This window comes from Cavia porcellus, unplaced genomic scaffold (assembly GCF_034190915.1).
Source record: "Cavia porcellus strain 051 isolate PalLab524CR breed Dunkin Hartley unplaced genomic scaffold, mCavPor4.1 scaffold_1, whole genome shotgun sequence".
NCBI lineage: Eukaryota > Metazoa > Chordata > Mammalia > Rodentia > Caviidae > Cavia > Cavia porcellus.
Window position 1 is genome coordinate 56,026,476 of NW_026947484.1, and position 21,089 is coordinate 56,047,564.

Consider the following 21,089-nt stretch of genomic DNA (forward strand, 5'->3'; position numbering starts at 1 on the left):
GGCTGGGGATCTAGGCACAGACGCCAACATTTATGAAGCATGAGCATTTTCAGATAATGACTCCACTACCCTATTATTCACAGAGAAAGTCTGTTAACCAAAAGTGTCTTCATCCGTGGCTTCACCAATGTCTCCAGATGGAATCCAAACAACCATAGCTTTTATTCACGGCCTATCATGGGCCTTAGATTTGCTTTTGGGGAAGCAGAAACAGGGCCATCACCTGTATTTTCAGAGCTAGAAACATAATAACAATCCAAGTTTAAAAGGCTGGCTATAGAATGAATAAAGATGGACATTTTATCAAATGCTAATTTTTCAGTGTTTGATTCCAATGTCATACTCTCCTCAGCCACCACTGTCCCTTCCCAAGAGCCTCATCAGGAAGAGCAATAGGACAGACAGTGGTGCACAGCTCCTGTCACACTGCCCGCCTCTCTGAAAGGCCTAAATCAGGTTCACCCCCAGGGTTAACTTTATGGATGGTTGTAATTTTGTCCATATCCCCCGAACCATCTCCCATCTGCTCTAGAAGTTCTGAATTCCCTTAATAAAGAGCAAAGACTTTCATTTCACCGTGAGAGATAAAAGCCTTAGAATGAAGATGTCTGGTTGATGTAAGACCAAGACTAAAACTAATTCGCACTGTGCTGTAGTCAGGCAGGCAGCAGGAAGCTGGTGTTGGAGGAGAAAAACAAGTAGGGTTTGGACGATGTCAGTCACAGCTCCTGTCCTGGTTCAGTGACTGGAACTTATTTAGACTTCCAACCTCAATCTACCTGGCCACACGCCCAACTGAAACAGCCAGCTTCACTTCTAATGTCTGTGCCTAAAGTCCTTCTGTGTGGAAATCAGGGCCCTTGGGTGAATAGGTAAATGTCTTGCATTGGTGGCTTTTAAAAGGAAACCTAGTTATACAGACATACATTGTAATTCTCTGTGTTTTGAGTATAACCTCACGTTATCAGCATAAGTAACATGCCGTGTACCCACCTAGGAGGATGTAAGGGTTTCCAGTTAGGTGTCTCTATGCCCTTTTCTATAACCCTATATGTGCTCATCAATAACTTCCTCCCCTGTTTTAATAGGCAGAATACCTAGTCCAACTTCTAATAACCACTCTCAGAATGTCAGATGCAACTAAGTATAAGTCCCAAAGCAATTGTGTAGATTGCTAAAATAGCAAAAGCAAGGACTGTGTGTATACTGGTGCTGTTCTAAATCCTAAAGCAAATTAACTCACTTAATCCTTACAAAATTCTGCAAGGCTGGTACCACTATTATTCACAGCTACATTTGTGAATAAAAAAACTAAGATGACAAGTAGACTGGGTAACTTGCTTAAGTTCACACAGATAGTAAATGGGGGAAGGCAGAATATAAATCAAGGATTCTAGCTCCAGAGTCAACTCTTAACTACTGTACCTCACTACAACCAAGCTACCAACGCAACTGGAAATCACTTGGGCACTTTCCTGTTAGACACGAGGAGGACAGTTTCCATCATCCTGATTGAAATCCAATGGCAGAACCTGCGGGAGAGATTGTTTGCACTGTCTTAATAATCACCAACTCACAAACTGGAGCAAAAGCTTGTCAGGAAAATCAAAAACTAGGTTTGATGAAAACGTTTTTCCAGTTGGAGACAAAAGGGTCATTTAGGAGCACCACCGGAAAATGGGCTTCAGTTTGATTCCTGCAGGAAACAGTTTTCTCACCAGGTAGAAATCTTTTCAGTAAATTATTGATTCTTTATATAACTGCTCTCTTCCCAGGCAGAGTGGAGTCAAGGCTGTATTTAATAAACAATTAAAGATAAAATAATTTCTGATGCCATTTTCTAGTTACTTGATCCAGAGCCTACCACTGGAAGGCTGTATTTTAGCACATATCTGAACAATAGAACTCTCTAGAACTCCCCATCAGTAAGACATGGGCCTCAGTTAACCCAGCCCCAAATGACTGAAGCAATGTTTTCTTGACTGATTGCTGTTGAGCAATCTAATTCCCCTTATGAATTAAAGAAACTACTTTATATCCTGTCTGAAACGACTAATGGCTTACTAGTCATTACTGGTGATGTGTTACTTAAAGGGTTTTCAGAGCTAATGAGTGGACGTGGTTTCTACCACTCTGCCAGGCCAATCACTGCAAAGTCTCCCTTTCAAGGAAAATTCTAACCAATCAGAAGAAGCTTGTGGTCCTGGGCAGACAGGTAAGTGGCCCATATATACCTGGGCAGTGCTGTGGGTCACACATCCTTTAGAGGCAGGCTCCTGGGTGGTAAGTTCAAATTTCTGGGGAAGCAAAAGCCACACTTAATACGGTGCTAAAAGTAGATTTTGAGGAGTGGAGTAAAGGACCAGAGGCTATGAGGAAATGTGAGGTGCTCATAAAACCTGAAAGGATAACAGCTTCACTTATAATTTCACCAGGAAAGTTACTAGAAAGCTTAGGTTGGGATTCATTTTACTCAAAGAAATAGCTTTAATAATAATATGATAGAGGCAAGACTTTGTCTAGATTTATCTCAGTTTTCCAGAACTCATTTTGAAAACCTAAATTTTTAAGGTATTAATGAAGAAATATGATTGTAAAGAAAGTGTTTCAAGGTGGGCTAATACTGTGAAGTTGTGGAAATTGTTGGGTAGTCTATTCAATTCGCAATCAAATGTAAACGCCTTAATTATTGAGAATATGGTGTTAAAAAGAGTCTTAGAAAATGGTTATCTTATCTAAAAATAGCATAGACTTTATTAAGGAATATGACTTACCTCTTTAAAAATGTTCATGTATTTTTAAAGGTTCCTTTACAGCATTTGTTATATTTACATATATATATATATATATATATATATATAGTGAGCAAATGAAACATTTCAAGGCTAGTAGAAAATCCAGGAATTTATAGAGACATCATTTTGATGGGTTGCATTTTTTAATTCACATTCTAAAATGTAATTTTTTACTTGTTACATAGTTTCTTTTAAAAAATCCATCAGTTGAAGATGTATAGATTTGTATAAACTAGCAGGAATGCATTTTAAAAGAAGTTTTCAGTCTTCATTTTATTATTATATGATGAAAGTGCGCATTGATCATAAAAATCCTTCGCAGTCTCAGCAGTTGGTACTGTCAGTGAGTTATGCTTCAGGCTGAACACATCCTCAGTCATGCCAGCTGCACTCAGGTGCTAGAGTAACATGTTCTCCGAAAGTTGTCCTGACTCCAGCTACACGGAATCTGAGCAAAACTACCAACACAGTAACACATCAGTGACTCCCTTAGAAATTCTGCTTGCTGGAGCAAAGCCCTAGTTATTTATTGTAGGATTTAATTGCTCAAGTGACTAAGGTCACTGGATGTGTGGTTTTCAGTGAAATTAACTTATAAGTGTAAGAAGAGAAAAGAAAAACTATTCTCTCAGACTCTCACCTTAATTAAATGTATTTGTATTGTTTGGAACAAATGTAGTTTTCTTTTTCAATGACAGCTCTGAAGACCATCCCGAAGATTGCATAGGAGAGAATATATCAAGGATCTATTTATGAGTTCATCTAGCACAAAAGCCAGGAGCTCTCTAATACAACTACATTAGTGTTTGCTTCCAAGCAGAAATACAGATTTTTAAAAATAAGCATAGGATTATTAAAAGGGAGATAGCTCAGTCCAAAGAATCTGTTTTGGAAGATGTCACTGAACAACTCTTCCAACATATTTCTGGATTCGGTGTCCAGCAATACTAGTCGCTTTCAAGTTAATGTCATAAACGAGGGCCCGGAGAGCCATGAGGCTGAGAATGATGACAGCGACCCACCTCATTATGAAGAGACCTCTTTTGGGGATGAAACGCAGCACAGATTGAGAATCAGCTTTAGACCTGGGAACCAGGGATGCTATGACAATTTCCTGCAAAATGGAGACACTGCTAAAACAGACTCTAGTTTTCACGCCTATGATTCCCACACTAACACATACTATCTGCAAACCTTCGGCCACAATACCATGGACGCAGTCCCCAAGATTGAGTACTACCGCAACACCGGCAGCGTCAGCGGGCCCAAGGTCAACAGACCCAGCCTGCTGGAGATTCACGAGCAGCTGGCCAAGGTAAGCGTGGAGGACACAGGCAAGTCCTTGGCCTTACTCATCCCTTTCGGTCCCTTCTGTAACAATCTCTGCGTGTGACATGGTCAGTCGTAGAAGTCTGTTACTAGCCATCTTACACACCTGTCCCTTAGTCCCCGTGAGCAGAAACCCAGAACACAGGGCTTTGCAGAGTCCACCGGACTGGGCTAGAGAACTGCAGAATTACTCTGAAAGCTACGTCTTGTCTCGTTTACGATCACAGTTATCCAAGTCACACTCGGCTAAACATGTCAGACTGATTATAAGCTGGGTCTGCCTTAGAATTCATACCCCACAGCACTTGTTAAGAAGAAAGGGAAAAAGAAGGAGAAAAAATAACCCACCCTGTTTGCAGTAGTTTGTATCATGGATACTAGCCTTTTGTATGCTTGAGTATTTTTTTTTTAAATACTTTTTTAGAGAAAGCAGAAATTCCTAAGGTTCAGCCTTTATCCCTTCCCTTTCAAACCTTTGCCTAAGGCTCTTGAACGCACCTTCACATGGAACAATAAATAAAATTTAAGCATCGCATAAGTGGCTGAACTTCTGATTTTTTAAAGAATGTAATCAGGATTGCCAAGCCTGCTAGAAGTTCAGGGCAGCGCGTTCTCTAACCTTGCATCCTACTGCTTAGAAGCTTAGAATGCTTCTTCTATTAAGTTGCTCTAAGCTATGTTGATGGACTTTATCCTATGACTGCTTTGCTACCCAGTGTGTAATGAATATCATCCTTTCTGGGACACAGTTTCATTAAGAAAAATAACTAGATGCCATGTATCCAAACAGAGTTTATTCTTCCCTAAGTGTTGAGTGGAAGAAAAAAGAATGATTAGAACAGTTCCTTTCACATCTATTCATTTATTTGATAATTTTTTAAAAATGAAATGATCAGTCATCTCAGAGATCCTAGGAATTCTGCTCTCAGGAAAAATGTTAATAAAGGGGGAAAACTCTTGTCTTCTACTCATCTTTTTCATAGGAAACATCTCTCCAAAACGTACTCCTGGGCTGCTCACATCGCCAGTCCTTCCCAAGAGGGTCCCACATTCCTCTTCTTCCTCTTACCCTGGAAAACTTTCCCTGTCCTTGTACTGTGCAGGCAGCATGCCGGTAAATAAACAACTTCTTAATAGACCACAGATTTAGATTTTATCCGGGATATTTTGTGTGTCATCGAAAGAATTTGGCAGTGAGGCTATTGTAGGCAAAATGACAGCCCAGTGAAGATTTGTGAGGAGGGAGGTAATTTAAAACTCCTGAATCGCAGGTTGCCACTTTCTTTTTCTAAGTGAGGAAGAGAGAAAAGGGGAGTGGTCCAAGCTAGAAAAAGGGAAAGCAGGTTGACAGAGGAGGTCACAAAGCATTTTCAAGCTCCAGATAGAGCTGAAGAAGGAAAATGAATCAGGCTTCAAAAAAGAAAAAAAAGACCTCAAATTCTACCACGTCACACATAATTTTTAAAGTTTCCTCCATTAAAATTGGTATCAAAATTTAAATGTTTTTATTCATTCTTTTCTCCAGTTCACAACAAAAGAAAATCAGATTTGAACCCTCATTTAAAAGGAATGAGGTAAATTCACATTGTTCTTAGGACTGACATTCCAGAGAAAAGAAAGTGGCTTATTTATAATTTCCAAAGCCATGGTTTGTACAGCTCTTTAAGTAGAGACAGAAAAGCTCTAGAGGACTATTTACTTAGAAGGCATCTAAGGACCACACAGTACGGATGTCACAACTGTGTCTGGCAGGTTCGGTTGGTGTTAGAGAGAACAGATCAGTTTTAAGGAGACAAAATGAAGCTGAAAGCACTTTTGTTTTTCTCCCAGATACAAAGGAAAGGAAAAGTAGATTTATTAAAATTAAGGGTCAGCTTAATGCCAGAATAATCATTTTGAACAAAAGTAATGAGAAGTAACTCATTTTTTTAGAGGATTAACAGTGGTTGATAGATTCTGTATAGTTATCTTCAAAGTAGTTGATCAGAGTACAAGATATAAGCATGAAAATTTGATCAAACAATATAAGCACAAACCAATCTTTTCAATGAGCTAATAGAAATTAGTGGTTAATTATCCTAGCTATTTTGTATAGATATTATATATATATATATATATAAGAAGGAGCCCCTTTTATGAACTTGACTTCACTTATCCAGTGTGCTTCCTCTTGACTAAATCATGGGGAAGAATCCACATGGTCACATCTCCAGTAAAATTCAAAACCAACCGTGGAGTTTACAGCAGGCCAACAGAACACACGGTCACAGATTTTGTATGCAAACATAGAAATGATGGTGCTCATTTACAGGTGGTGAGCACCTGGCGGGGGCCAAGAGACACAATACTTTCTGACCCTGCAATGATGTTTCCAGAAGCATGGCAGCAGTGTATTCTTAACAAACAGCATCACGTATTTGGCCAGGAAACCCACTGGATTTTGTGCAAATCCTGCTTTACATCTCCAAGTCAGAAAATGAATTATGTGACAAGGGCTGTCCTATTAGGTAAAAACAAAACTGGGTTTTAAGGACATTATTTTAAGATTCTACCTTAAGTGAAACCCTCACAGTGTAATCTCGATGATCTGAGATTGCAGCTGAAGAAATTCTTTTCATTTTCTATGTGGTAAACAGTACGAAGCCTAAACGCTCACTGACTAAGGTTTATAGATTCTGAAAACTCCAGTTAAAAACACAGTAAAGAAAGGGAGGCTTCCATTATTTGTTCTGCAGTGTTGTACAAGCTGTGTAACTTGTGCTCAGCTTACAAAATGCTTGTGAATATTAGCTCATATGCCTATGAAACCTAGCACATTAGCTACCATGGGTAGGATTCAACAAAGGACCGTGGTGATGTGGTATTTTTTTATATTTTTTATTTAAAAGGCAAAATATATTGATAAAAATATTTAATGTGAGAAACATACATAATGAAAAGTCTCCTACTTAATATAAATTTTGTTATTCTCTCCAGGGTGATCATTATTGATAGTTGCTTATAAATCCCCCCAAAATATCCTAGGCTTACACAAACTTATCTGCATACCTCTAAATGGCTATATGCCTATCTACATATCTAGCTTTCTATGTCTTTTTTCAAACACATACAGGAACTGATTCTACACTGCTCTGAAATGTGCTGTTTTCAACAAACAATAGCCCATGGAGACATTTCCATGTCTAAATATGTATAATGACTCCTTGACATCTGGCAAAAATTAACCTTGTATTTTTACTTTGTAAAGAAAATCTGTCTTCAGTCTCCAGACTATTTCTTGTGGTCACCTTTTTAACACAATTCCTCACTCCAGGGCTAACCAAAGTGAAGCCCCCCTCGGGCCTCACTAACCACCATTGCTTTGAGTGTTTCGGAAAAATATAATTATAAAGGACTCAAGAAAATATATAGCCTTCCTATCAAGGCCATGCATTCTGATATCATGAAAATAAACTATGAAAATATAAAAAACTGTAAAAATTAGGATGAAAACATTCTTCCCAAAGAAGCCGAGTATATAGGAACTTATCCAAATAAAAAGCAAAGGAACAGCTTCACAATAGAGGCATATAGGCTGCTTCCAGCTAAAAATCATTTGTGCATAAAAGCATGGAGATAGACCATTAGGGGAATAAGAATTCACCTTTTCACTGAGAATGTTCTGTGCGTTAAAAATTTTTCACTCTTAACAACCCTAAAAATTAAGTATCATTTATTGATGCTGATATTTTTAAAATAGTGACAGTTTTATCAAATGGTATGGCTCTTTTAGAGAGGAAAACAAAAAGAGAGGTCAGCAAATTGCCAAGGTTTGGAAGCCAAGGTCGCATGCCTAATGTAAGATCCCGTATGCGTGACCCCTGAGGCTGACCACTTCATCACGCCTCCCCCCACCACTCTGCTCCTTGTATGAGAACTGAGACATGGAGGGGTAAGTCCCACCCAGCATCATCAATGGGATCCCCAGAGGCACAGCACTTCAACCGGATTAGTCTTCGGTCTCAGCCACTCTCATCTCGTCATCGAAGCATCTGTTAGGTGTTTATGTACAAGAGCTGCTATAGAGTTAGAGACTGGACTTCTACTTTCTTGCATTTTATAAGTCAAATAACATTGCTTTGGCTAAGAACAAAGAATGGATAGTCAAGTTAACAAATACTAAATCAGTATTTTCAATGTTTAGACTCACAGAAATGTACAAATGCTTTATCTAGAAGATAATTTTTTTCTAAAGTGCTTCAAAATTCAAATTTGAAACTTTGGGATCTGAGTGGGGGAATATCCAAAATGAAAACTGATCACTAAGCTAACAGCAGCTAATTAAATAGACATTAAAATTGAAGCAATAAATGTCTTACGTGCTAATGATGACAAGAGCCCTCGCTAAAATATTTTCTTAGTGTGAAACTGCAATTCAGCATTCGTTCTGATAGTTGTTAGAGCTTCTCAGTCCCCAAAAGCAGTGTTTCGGGGGGACTTGGGCTATTAATCTATTGGGGAAAAAATGATTCATGTCCTGTTATAAATAACTCAGTTATAGACAGTGGGTAAACAGGGAGTTCTCACGAAATATTATGGATCTTTCTGCTTTCTTCTTCATATCCTGTTTTATTGTACACAGCTAACTTTTGGTCTAAGTTACTGAAAACATGAGGCAATTTGTGTGTGTCTAGCAGAGTCAAAGCACTACGACTGTCACTGGCTACTTGTGGTGAGAGATGGGCAGTCGGTAATTAGCAACAACAGCACAAAGCTTCCTGGTTCTTAGAATTTAAACCCTCTCCTTTATCAGGGAAGATAAAATGTCCGATCATGTGATATTGATCAGTAAGCCATATAATTGGACTCATGTTTTTCATTCTGATACCAACTTGGAATCCTCCTGCTTTTCCTGGGATTGGGTTTTCAATAATCCAGGGGCAGTGAGCTGAGGAATTTAAGAGGGAGACGACTGGCAGAGATCACTATTGAAGCTGAGGGCTGTGTACATGAGATTTGCTATGCTATTTTTTCTCTTTTTATACGTTTGAATATTTTAACAATAAAAGGAAATTTAAAACTTTGGGGAGAGGGTCACTAGGCCTGTTTATGGGACTAGTGCTCAGTGATGGTCTGAGAAATCCTACATGTCAAGAGGAAAGGCTTCCAATTGACAAGGATATATAAGTGGCAATCCAGTTGGAATTTATCTTCCTCTGATACCTCATGATACCTAGGAAGGCATCTGTTATTTTAAGGGATCTAAAACTAGTCATGCTATATATTAAATAAATCAATCTTTCCTCAACTAGAAGCACTCATCAAGAATTTGCCCCTTAAATTGCCAAAAGATTGAAGCTTCACTAAGTTATTAATGTTGGGAGAAGAAAACTTTTATTAAATGATCTTTCTTCCTTTTTAAAAAAAATGAACTTTATTTTGCTTTCTTTGAATCATTAACGGTGTAGGTAAAACTCTTGGTAAATAAACAATCATTCCCTAAAGCTATACAACTTAAAATGCATTTCTGAAAGGTTATGGGTCATCGTTTATGGTAATGGGGTGTGAACAAACAAATTAAGTCAAAGTGTGAAGAGAAAAATTGGATTTAAGCAGCAATCATAAAACTTTAGTCTTTGAGACTTGATCTTGAACACTGCCCAGCCAGGAGCCTGGGAAACACTGGGTCCAGCTCAAAGCCACCATGTCCCAGGAAATACACAGCCCACAGCCGTGTTCTGTATACTGATGGAATGCCAAGGTTATTCTGTTTTTTCTGGCTTACACAGGAAGCATTTATTAGAGCAGGAGCAAGGCTTGCTTTGCCATATCCGAACAGGCAGAGGGCCAATGCTGAAAAGAACTATTTTCCCTTAAACTGCTTTCAGATAAGATTTTCAGAAAAACCACTGAATTTATTCCCATTGGCCATTTCCAAGAAAGGTTAAGTGACTGCTGGAGAACACACCCTGAATTAATTGCACTGTAAAATTAGGTTCCAAGTCTCATTTTTCCTAAGGTGCAGGAGTTTTCGGCTTCTACATGAGAGGAGGCAATAGGAATGGCATCTGGATTTCTCGGTCAACAAACAATGTGTATGGTCCAGATTTTTCCCTTGCCATAGTATAAATACTTTTAAAACTCTGAAGTTCTAACAGGTTGTACATATTTACCTAAGGAGGAGAAGAGTGTCCAGTGACTGTTTTTGAATAATTTAGCAAGCGATTGCTTACTGGTCTCTGCTATGCCTCACAGACACTATTTTTGTGTCAAACTGTGAAGGACCATTAAACTAATACCAGGAAGGGTGTCTATCAGAAAGCAATGTTCACTTAAGGGAAATTTAAATATCCTGTTTATCCTTTAGCCTAACTTGTAAATTCTTTTCCTTTTTGTGCTATTCTCATTAACCCAGATCTAAGGGTGAAAGTCACCACTGAAGTTTACCAGACAGCAGAACAATTTCCTGCCCAAACCCTCAAGGTCTGGTTTAGTCAAAAAACATGGTTTTTAGTCCCAAGACTGCCTTTAAAAAGGCTAGAGATGAAGACTGTGTCTCATGGGGTTCCCAGTTGATAACCCAGGCAAAGGACATTGCCTTCTCCCCAAATAAGTAACTGCAGATCATCTGGCCACGGGAATCTTGAGCAACTGGAATACTGACAATTTTTAAAAACTTTTTCTCAAATTGGGTCAAACAATTTACCCCCTAACAAAATAATCTCTTCAGCATTCATGGATATTTTAATACATTCTGAGATTCCCTGTTCTCACCGATCATAATTTTCAGTTATGAAAAGTAAAGATTACATTTAACTCATTCAATTACCTTGTATGTTTGGAATTCATCAAAATAAAAATAGAATCTTTATTTGACTTGGAAGTAGCATCAAATGTTTCACTCATCTGACATTAACTATTGTATAGACCACTACTGTCCAATATGGTAGAAAGTGACCAGTCCAAGCTGAGAGGTGCTATCAGTAGAAAATATAGACCAGATTTCAAAACTTAGCATGAAAAACATATATAAAATACCTCATTAACATTTATAGCAATTCTATGTTTAAGTGACAATTTTATGCAGATGCTATTAAGTAAAACATGACACTAAAACACTCTGTGAATTCATTTCCTTCCATGCGAAGAGATAGAAATTCTGCTAGCAAATGTTTACATTGCAAATAATAGAAATATCATTTTCTATAAGAATTAAATATATTTTTAAAATTTAACGGTTATACCTTAAAAATAGCTAAACCCAAGCTATTTCCCCAAATTTTTAAAATTAATTTTTAACTCTTTAAAAGTGGCTGCTAGGGGCTGGAAGGGGATGTGTAGTGTGTGTTGATCACAGATTCAATCCTCAGCACCAAAAATAAACTTTTAAAAATGGTGACTAGAAAATTTTGAATTACATACATCACTTAACATCTGTACCTGGCATAGATTACCAGGCTTTGCTGTACCAAGGAAACCCCAACTTTTTGGCTTTGTTTCTCATATTTTAATTGGTATAATATATGATGTCAGCTTTCAGTTACCTGTGCAAATACGGCATTTGCACATTTAAAAGAAATTTCTTACATAGTTTTGTTGTCTTTTTTTTAGAATACACAGCTCAGTTTTTGTCAGGGCAAAGATTTCTATATCCATACAGATATCATTAAACCAAGGATCCAAAATGCATAGTTAACATACAGTTAATTATAAATGAAGATACTCTAGCATATAAATCAAAGTCTTCAAAGATTTTAAGTACTGAGACCTAATAACATTTTCCAACTAATGAGAAAACCATAAAAAGGACACAAACAATATATTTTTACATAGAAAGAGATAAGTCTAATATTTTCATGAATAGCATTTGATACTATAAAATAGGCTTTACAGGACAAAAAAAAAAATGGAAAAAATGACCTTAGGAAAACAGACACAATGCAAAGATTGATAATGTGTGTTAATAATTTAAAAATGTAATCACAAGCATGAAATTGTGACCTCATTATTTGAATAAAAGTCTATTAAAATACAGAAGAAATAGTCTGAAACAAATGAAAAATCAAGACCTTAAAACAGTGACAAGTTTCTTTGTATAACAAGATGAAAAATGAAGTAATAATTATAAATAAAGACATTTCTACATGTAAGCCAAAGAGTCCTAAAGATTTTTCATGTTAGGACCTAATAATATTATTTTCCAATTGAGATATTTTCATCCTATGACGGATACTGAAATACCAGGTGGAAAACAAACCCTCATTTCCTGAAATAGGGGTGACAGGATAGGTAAGGCTTCAAAAACTGTAAAGAACATAACGAATTAACACCACCTTCTTCAAAGAAAGAAGAACAGTCTTCTTGGGAAAATTTAAGCACCCTGGAAGACACACCTACAATACTAGTTAACAAAATACTTGGTATTTTCAATACCAAGCCACTTCGGGGGTGAAAATGATGGAGGAATCAGAAATATATTCTGCTGAGACTCTGGGATCTGCACGAGGCCCTTCGCCCAGCTGCTCTCCTGCCACCGAAGAACGTGAACTCTGTTGAGTGCTCCAAACTCTGTGTAGAGGACAGCGAGTAGTTTTCTGTAGCCTCCACCTATCTGCGTATGAATTGTCCTTTTAAATGCATCCCCCCACAGAGCTGGACGGCCAGGTTTCATCTGAAAAGTAGCGGTTCATAGACTCCCACTTTTGTAGGCCTTTCCATTTTGCACCAAAGGACAGCATAAGTAATCTCACTCCTGTGAGCCCAATTTGGAACGAGGAATTGTTCTCATCATTCCTTTATCTTTGGCCAGAACTTTCCAGACTGCAGTTTGATGAGCAAACCTATCGTATTTCCTGTTTGGAAATTCTACCTCAAATTCTACACTTCAATAGCCAGCCAATTCAGAGTGAGCTGTCTGAAGGGGAATTCTTTCCTTAAAATTTGCCAGGAACTCATTCATTTTTGATGCTCTAGGACAACAGGTACGGAATTCACAGGGTGCTCCATCCTGTTGTCTGGGCCCTGAAGCAAAGGATGAGCAAACCTGAGGCATCTGTGCCTGCAGGGCTAACGCCCTGGTCAGGCAGCTTTAAAGGCAACAGAGGGCGGCAGCATGGGAGAGATTCCTGTCTCGGCTTCCTGACCAGGGAGGCTCATGGAAGGAATAGTAGGCAGCAGGAAGGGGCAGGGCTTGGCCTCTTGTATAGTTTTTAAAACAGTGCATAGGAAATGTTCATTACACACAGTACCGTTTTACAGAAGGGAAAATTCTGGTGCATGCCTTATTAGCTAGGATGACACAACCTGTCATCCTAGACCACGTAAACAAGACAGCGTTCTTCTATACTAATAAAATTGAGAGATGCAGCTATGGGACTTCCCCAGTGCTTTTAAATTTATGGGAAAAGAGCACTTTGGGGGAGCTCAGCGAGATGCAGTTTATCCAACAAAAATCTGAGTAGGTACCAAGTAAACTTCAGTACGTAGATCCAAAATTATCCAAGCCCAACCTAGGAAAGAATTTAGGGACTAAGAACTCCTCTTAATTTGAAAGAAGCAGAAATATTTTCTCTCCTATTGAACTCAGAGACTACCATACAAAGATGAAATGACATTCATGATCCAAAAAGTCACAATGTGTCTTTTTCAAAATTAAGTCACAGAAAAATAATATAAGAATGCCGTCATCCTTGCTGGGCTGATGGGCACAAACTTGTAATTCCAGCCACTTGGGAGGCTGAGGCGGAGGGTGGCAGGGTGGCCGCGCCCGTCTTGCAAAAGCAAAAAAGGAAACCGGGCTAGGGATGTGAAGACTGTGGGTTCACTCAGTGCCACCACATAAAAGGGAGTTTTGATCTTGTTTTTCTTCTCAGCCGATCTTTTAGTAGTCAGGAAACTCTCTACCCTCACCTGTGCCCTCTCAATCTGTAAAAATCCCAGGAATAACACTCCTGGGGTCATCCAGTGCCTTTAAACTTTTGTAGAGTCCTTTAAACTACTTCTTTGTTTGGTAAACAATTTTGTTTTTCATCGACGCGACGTTTTGAGGTTTGTAGACCAGATTTGTCATCATTATTTTGAGGAAGGAGAATGAAGCACGGGGAAAGAATTCCAACATTCAGCCTTCACGGGTGAGGGACGCTGTGTTTCTGACCCTTCTAACATGCTGTCTGAAAGGCAAATCTGCCTCGTGTCACAGGGTCCTTCCTTGTCCCTTTTGTCTTTCACTCTGTGCTTTAACTAAATCTGATCACTGTGACTGCGGGGAACAGCCCCACTGCTGGAAGACCTGCCTACCACCCCTACAAACTTAGGCAGGCCTGAGAAACAATCCCAGGAGAAACCCATTAGCCTCCCTGGGATATGGGGTAGGGGGTGACATCCAGTAAAACCTTATTTTACTAGAATAATTATAACATGCTTTGGTTTTGTCTCAAATTTTATGTCAATTATTTTGATTGACCTTTGAAGTTTGGATCCATCTGTTTGTTGACCGACTCCCTAACGTCTTTGCTGTCTGGAAATGCAGAATGTGACCGTGGCCCCAGGTTCAGCAGACCGAGTCGCTAATGGTGATGGGATGGCCGGAGAGGAGCCCGATGACAGCAAAGCAGAAGACACAGCTGGTGTCGTGAAGTTTGGCTGGGTGAAAGGTGTGCTGGTGAGAAAGCTCCTCTCTTTATATACGAACCCTCCCCATGCGGTCACCTGGTGGATGAAGTGTCAGTGACCAGGACCTAGGCTGGGGCCCCCCCGTCGAGGTCCTCTTTTCAGCGGCCTTTCCTCCCCAGGTCAGATGCATGCTGAATATCTGGGGGGTCATGCTCTTCATTCGACTGTCCTGGATCGTAGGAGAAGCTGGCATTGGTAAGTGCTTCTCCCTGAGAAATGATTTTCCTTTCCGCGCAAATCCTGCACTTGGCAAACACCCTGCTCTCACCATGAACGGTGAAAGGGAGGGGAAGGCCTCGGAGACCTTTCACACCTGACCTCCTTCCGCCCTGTCACTTTGACAGTGTTTGTCGGAGAACAAAAGGGAGGAATTAATGCCCTGAGTGAGACTGGAATTTTCCAGCTGACCAGCGGGCCAGAGCTAGGGAATATGTCTGTCTTTGGGTAGAGTTTAAAGCATACAGGTTTACAAAAACACATTTGATTTTAAATAATCATGTTCATATTTTGGGAAACATTGACCCAAATTTGCCCTTCCTTTGCCACAGAATACCTACCCTCTTAGGATGACTGGTGAAACTTCCCTAACAAAAACAACTTGGGGAACTGGTGAAATTGTGACCTAATAAAAGTGATGGATTTTTGAACATCATCCAAGGAAAATAACTGTGTAGCTTTCGCATACTTGCAGTAAGAAAACAAGTGTTAATAAGTAAAGCATTCCCCAATATAAGCTTGAAACATTAGAGGAAGTGATTAGGATAACATATATAACGAACGTCTTTTTCTAAATAAAAAAAGGAAATTATTGATATTATTCCAAGTGATTAATGTTTTTAAATACTAATTTCCCTTTAACATATTATTTCTGCTAGCAAATCTTTTGGGTTGAGAGTACATTAGTAAAATTTATGTGAAAAACCTATTTGAATTTTTTAACATTTCTGATTTAATGTGATAAAAATTAATGCTATTCTAGCCTATGTATGTGACATACATTACAAATTCACACTGGAGGGAAGATTTATAAGTCATGAGTGCTGAGAACAAAGAATTTCAGATGTTCTTTTAGACACTAACCCAGAAGACAGCTCAAGTAATGTTTAAAAAGTAGTTAGCAGCTGAGCATAGTAACACACCCCACAGTCTTGGTGCTCTATTAGGCTGAGGCAAGAGGATCTCAGGTGTGAGCTCAGCCTGGGCAATTTGGGGGCTCAGCAAAAACCTGTCTCAAAAAAAATTTAACAAAGAGGAAGGGGTGGCTGGGGATATATTTCAGCGTGAGGTCTTTAGTTCAAGGCCCCATATTGCCAAAAACAAAAAGTAATTTGTGATTATTTACCGCCTTGCTCTTCAAAACATATTCAGAACCAAAAGAAGCCTCACTGGAGAAGGAAAGGACCAAGCTGTAAACGGAAAAGCTAGAACTGGTTCCCACAGCTTTCTCTGTGTTTCGTGTGTCTGGCAGTTGCTGGGGCCTGACAAAGGGCTGCCTGCCGGTTTTATGAAGCATGGCAAATCAGCCCCACAGCCCGCGGCCAAAACAGTGCGTCCTGCTCAGTGGAAAATCTGCACCTCCACATTGCCAAGGTTTTGCTCCAGGGCTTCACGCAAAATTAGGTTTTTAAGGGCAGTTTAGTAACTTATTGAGATCATCAAGGAGCATTGCTTTGTTTGGAAGGTACGAGCATAGCCAGGGTCAAGAGTAATTCTGGTTAATGGCAGCTTATTTAGCATCCATATGTCTGGGTAATAATCTGAACCTTAATCAGATCTTCCATTACTCTTCCCAGTCAACCCCGGCCTCGAGCTGATAACAAAACTGTAAAATATGAAGGATCCTATTTTCTGCTAAAGAGTTTATTCTGCTCTCAGTTATGAGTGCAGTTTTAAGTAGTTGAATCTGCATTAGAAGCCAGTGGAGTTCTTCTAAATGCCCACCAATGGAGGTTTGTTGGGCTACCTCTCTCTCTCTCTCTCTCTCTCTCTCTCTGTCTCTGTCTCTGTCTCTGTCTCTCTGTCTGTCTTGGAACAGGAACTTCTTTGGCTGTGCCCCTAAAGCTAGAAGAATTATGTTACCACATGGGCCAACTGGGTTTTCAGAATTAAGGAAGAAAAACTGAAATAAATAACTTTCTTGTCCTTTCTGCTGGCCTTGGGGGTAGTTTAGAGGAAAAAACCTGAACACATTTTCAAGCCTAGATCCTGGAAAGAAAACCAAAGGAGTCTGGAACCAGTCGTAACAGTAGCTGCTGCCCTGGGGTAACCATTCCAGGTCTGTGGGTTTTCATCTTGGTCTTAAAAGTGAATGTTAGAAAGAGCTAATAGCGCTGCTGAGTTTTTCACACCTGTTGTGGAGACCTTGGCTGGGCACCAGGGTTTCCAATAAACAATCACTGGCAAGGTAGATGGGCGTGCAAAGCTAGCATGCCCTGCACCAAATCACTCCTGTACTGTGAGGTTACTTTTTGGCTAAAAATTAGGAAACTGGGTTAATTCTGGCCCAATCAGTTCTTGGAAAATAAAGCTGAAGAACCCTGGTAGGAGACAGACAGCTGAGATGGGTTGAGAGCAGGGAATTACCTACGAAGTCTGCTGAGAAAGCTGCAGAATCCTGCAATCACTCTTAATGATCCCAGCTCAGGAGGTGCAGGAATTTTTACTGAGGACTCCAGGCAGCTCATAGAGCAGGTGGTTCAAGGACCACTCCTTGAGGAAGCAATGCAGTGAAGATTCCCTAAACCGTTTTTCTCTGGAATTTTCCATTTGATTGTGAGATAGGAACAAGTCCCTCGGTGTTTAAATGTATAAAATATTCTAAGTTTTAACAGACTTATAGAAATATATACAATCCAAAAGGTTACATTAAGAATCACTGGGGAAGTTATACTGGCAAAGGGAACGGACAGTGGGGGAACAGTAAAAATTAGTGCAAAGGTGCGGTCCTGTGCAGCTGCTGTAGGTGCTAAACGGTTGATCTTACACTTCCTCAAAACCAAGTCAGGAACAAAATAATATGCAGAAGATAGAAATAAATCACCTCTAGTGGCACAAAAGTCTGAGACCACGTACTGATATAGGGGTTTTGCCCACAAAAGCCCCACACTAGACAGGAAGAATTCAGAACAACTATTTCTTACAACCCCGAGCTTTTAAGAGTCGGCAGGGGCCAAAGTCATATAACCGAAATTTGCAGCTTGGGTCCACAATCAGCTTCTTGATGATGCATTTTAATTTCCAAATTAGCTCCTGCTAGGGTCAAGGTATGCCGGGAGCAGCGAAAGGGCCTCTATGACTATTTCCATTTTTTGCTCCTAACCTCCCTCCACTTTCTGGTCACTTGTGGAGTGGCCAGAGAAAACAGAGCCAGGACTCCCCTTCTAACCTCCTATGTAAAGAGCCTCCCAGAACCCCATGCTAAAGCACTCTGGGGAAAACCAGGGTGATTTGGTGGCTGTGACCCTGCACCCTGCTCCCAGAGTTCTGGTCAGCTCCAGCAGAGACACATCCTAGAGGAAAAAAAACATTGCTTCACTCTGCTGGACTTTGGTTTGTGGACGATGGCCTTAGAAGTTTGATGATGACTACAAGCTGAATTAACAACAGAGAAACAAACAGAAGTTTACCAACATGGGCATTGGGCATAGCCACGCAAACACTTGGTGACTGTGTCCTGAGCTTACATTTGTCTTAACAGAAGACACATAAAACTGTAGAAAGGTGACAAGACAGAGGAGAAGAACTTTGAGTTTATGGTGGCAAACTGTAGGAAGCTAAATAAACTGGTTATCACTGGAAGGTAAAAGTTGGCCAACAAGGCCTCTGTAGACTCCTGGGGCGCCTTGTGTAGGCACCCGGGTCTCCAGTTGTATCTGGCAATTAGCTTGTCTTTCCTGATAGAGAGGGAAGGTGAGCACATTTGCAGATGTGTATCCCACATACAAACAAATAGGAAGGAAAAGGGAGCTTTTCCGGAGTCTGATTCTTCATAATTGGCTTCAGCTCAGAATAATCCTTACACCAGGGCAATGCATTCCAGCACATCATGCCCCCTTTGGTGCCCTCTGGCTCTGCGTTTCGTAAAACTAAAAGCAGCTCTGTCTGCCCCTTAGTTCTGGCCTCTCCCTTTTTGACCCTCTGAGCTAGAAGCACCTCTGGGGCAGCTGCTTTTATTTCATTGTGCTTAATCTTACCTTTTTCACATTGCCTACTGGCTAGTATAGATAAGGCTATCCGTACATAGTACTTTTTTGTGGTCACCACACATGAGATGGGACCGTCACACTATTGGTTATACACCGAGCTCTCTGCATGACGATAGAGTCTTTACATGTTCTTTATCATTTAATTGTCCTTCTGGGCTCAGAAAATAAATAGTTTTCTGGGAGCCACTCAGTCAATAAGGTAATGTGGTCCAGGGTGGTTCTTTTGGTTACACCCACCTGCCTGATGAGTAGTTGGCTAGAGCAGTTGTAATTTTCTACCCCTTCATAACCAAAGTGCTATTAAAGAACATTACTGGAAAGACACACAGCTGAGCTCCAGTTCAGTGAACAGTGTGAGATGGTATGAACATCCTCAAAGATGGGATTCATAGCATACTTTCTACCAAGTTTTGTGGTCCAGTTGCACACAAAACCACACTATGCATCTCAACCCTTGAACTCCTTGGAGACAAAACTACTATGGGTAGACAGCTCCCAAGTTGAGCAGTTCCTGCGCGGTGATTTCCTAGCCAACTTGTTAAGCTCAAATGTGGTCTCTTAAGGATTACCCCAAACTTGTTGGCTTTTATGTAAATGACCCAGTGGATTGTGCCACCATTTAATTGCCTTTGTTTTTCCTCTCTCAACTGAGGTCTTGGTGTGATTATCATCTGCTTAGCTGTCACAGTGACTGCTATCACTGGCTTATCCACCTCTGCTATTGCCACAAATGGATATGTCAGAGGAGGTAATTAAACTTGTGACCCGCAGAATCATTTGTCAGGTAAAAGCAACACAGGCTCCAACAGCTCACCACTGACCTTTCTGGAGTGTTTTCAAAGGTAATACAAGTTGGTTTCTTTTTCCCCTCAGGCAAAGGGATACGAGACAAATGGAGCAGGATTTAACCTTTGTCAAATCCCCAACTTTCTCATTCAGATTCCTCAGGAGCAAGCCAGAAGGTCGAATGTCATGTTTTCACTTTTCACAGGCAGGGTAGTTGCTCTCCCAGGACACCAGCATAAGTTAGCTGTTCTCTGGCAGGGCTGCATTTCAGGTTGTGTTTACTGGTGGAAACCATCCTTCATCATAACGAGCGGTTCTCCGACCTGATCTTTTTGCCAGGTTTCTCCTTAGCACAAGGAAACCCCGCTGGGGCCCAAGGCATGGACCTGAAAACTTACAGGCAGCATAGTTTGCAGCAGCAGAAAATCTAAGGCAGGAAAATAAAATGTAATCTCTTCTATCTTTCATTGCTAACAGGTCTTGGAGTTATCATAATTCTTCTTTCCACCATGGTAACTTCTATTACTGGGTTGTCAACTTCTGCAATAGCCACTAACGGGTTTGTGCGTGGAGGTAAAAATCTCTAAGATATCTAATGCCCTCATCACTTACCACCGGTAGGCAAAAACATTTTCTTACCTACTTGTTATTGATGGGAACAAGGAAGTAGCTCAATGTTCTTGAACCCTGGCTAAGTCCCTGGAGACGCAGGGTGCAGAGAGAAGCATGTGGCAAGGTAAGTCAAGTCCAGGTCTACTCTGGTCAGCTCTGGTCTCGTCTCCATGGAGCTCCTGGTGCATTTGGCTGGCATTACAGAGGTGTGAGTTCTTTGGATAAACATTTTGTTTTTCAGGCCAGTCTTCCCGCTTCTTGCTGGTGTTTCCGAGAACATGACCTCTGGACAGGAATTCCAATGTAAAGTTCAGTACTTTTCAGGTGCCTCTGGACCTTCACGGACTGGGATCTTTTAGCACGTTTCAGGTGTCCCTGGAGAGATGGAGCCTTCTCTGCCAAGACTCAGGCTACCATATCCTGAAGTACTGGCGATGGGAGCCAATGCCTCTGTTGGGGGATTTTTCAGGTCTTGGTGTCATCATCATTGGCCTGAGCGTGGTCGTGACGACACTCACAGGTATTTCCATGTCTGCTATTTGCACAAACGGAGTAGTAAGAGGAGGTAAGCCACTTAAACTCCTTACGACTGCAAGCTTGGGCTCCACAATAGTGTTTAAAGTGGGCTTAACAATGGAAGTGAAGTTCTGATAGTGCTAAATCTCTAAAGTCTTAAAGCCAAACAAAACAACCCAAAATTTCAACAGCAAAA

General features: G+C 40.3%; 1 protein-coding gene and 1 pseudogene across 3 annotated transcripts in view; one reads left to right on the top strand and one right to left on the bottom strand.

The window, feature by feature from the left end:
* The first annotated feature begins 2,231 nt into the window (after positions 1-2,231).
* The window catches only part of Slc12a1 (solute carrier family 12 member 1), a 90,423-nt gene continuing 71,565 nt past the window's right edge, over positions 2,232-21,089 (top strand). Inside the window, exons 1-5 of one of the 3 annotated variants that reach the window (XM_013154701.2) lie at positions 2,232-2,283; positions 3,494-4,110; positions 14,632-14,763; positions 14,894-14,969; positions 19,632-19,727. In XM_013154701.2, the coding sequence (XP_013010155.1) occupies positions 3,691-4,110; positions 14,632-14,763; positions 14,894-14,969; positions 19,632-19,727 (724 nt within the window). In that variant the 5' untranslated portion in view covers positions 2,232-2,283; positions 3,494-3,690. Of the gene's footprint in view, positions 2,284-3,493; positions 4,111-14,631; positions 14,764-14,893; positions 14,970-19,631; positions 19,728-20,242; positions 20,339-20,846; positions 20,943-21,089 lie in introns of all 3 variants that reach the window. The other 2 variants (XM_005004563.3, XM_005004564.3) reach the window with 2 other exon arrangements.
* LOC111757365 (protein NipSnap homolog 3A-like) lies at positions 12,342-13,439 on the bottom strand (annotated as a pseudogene).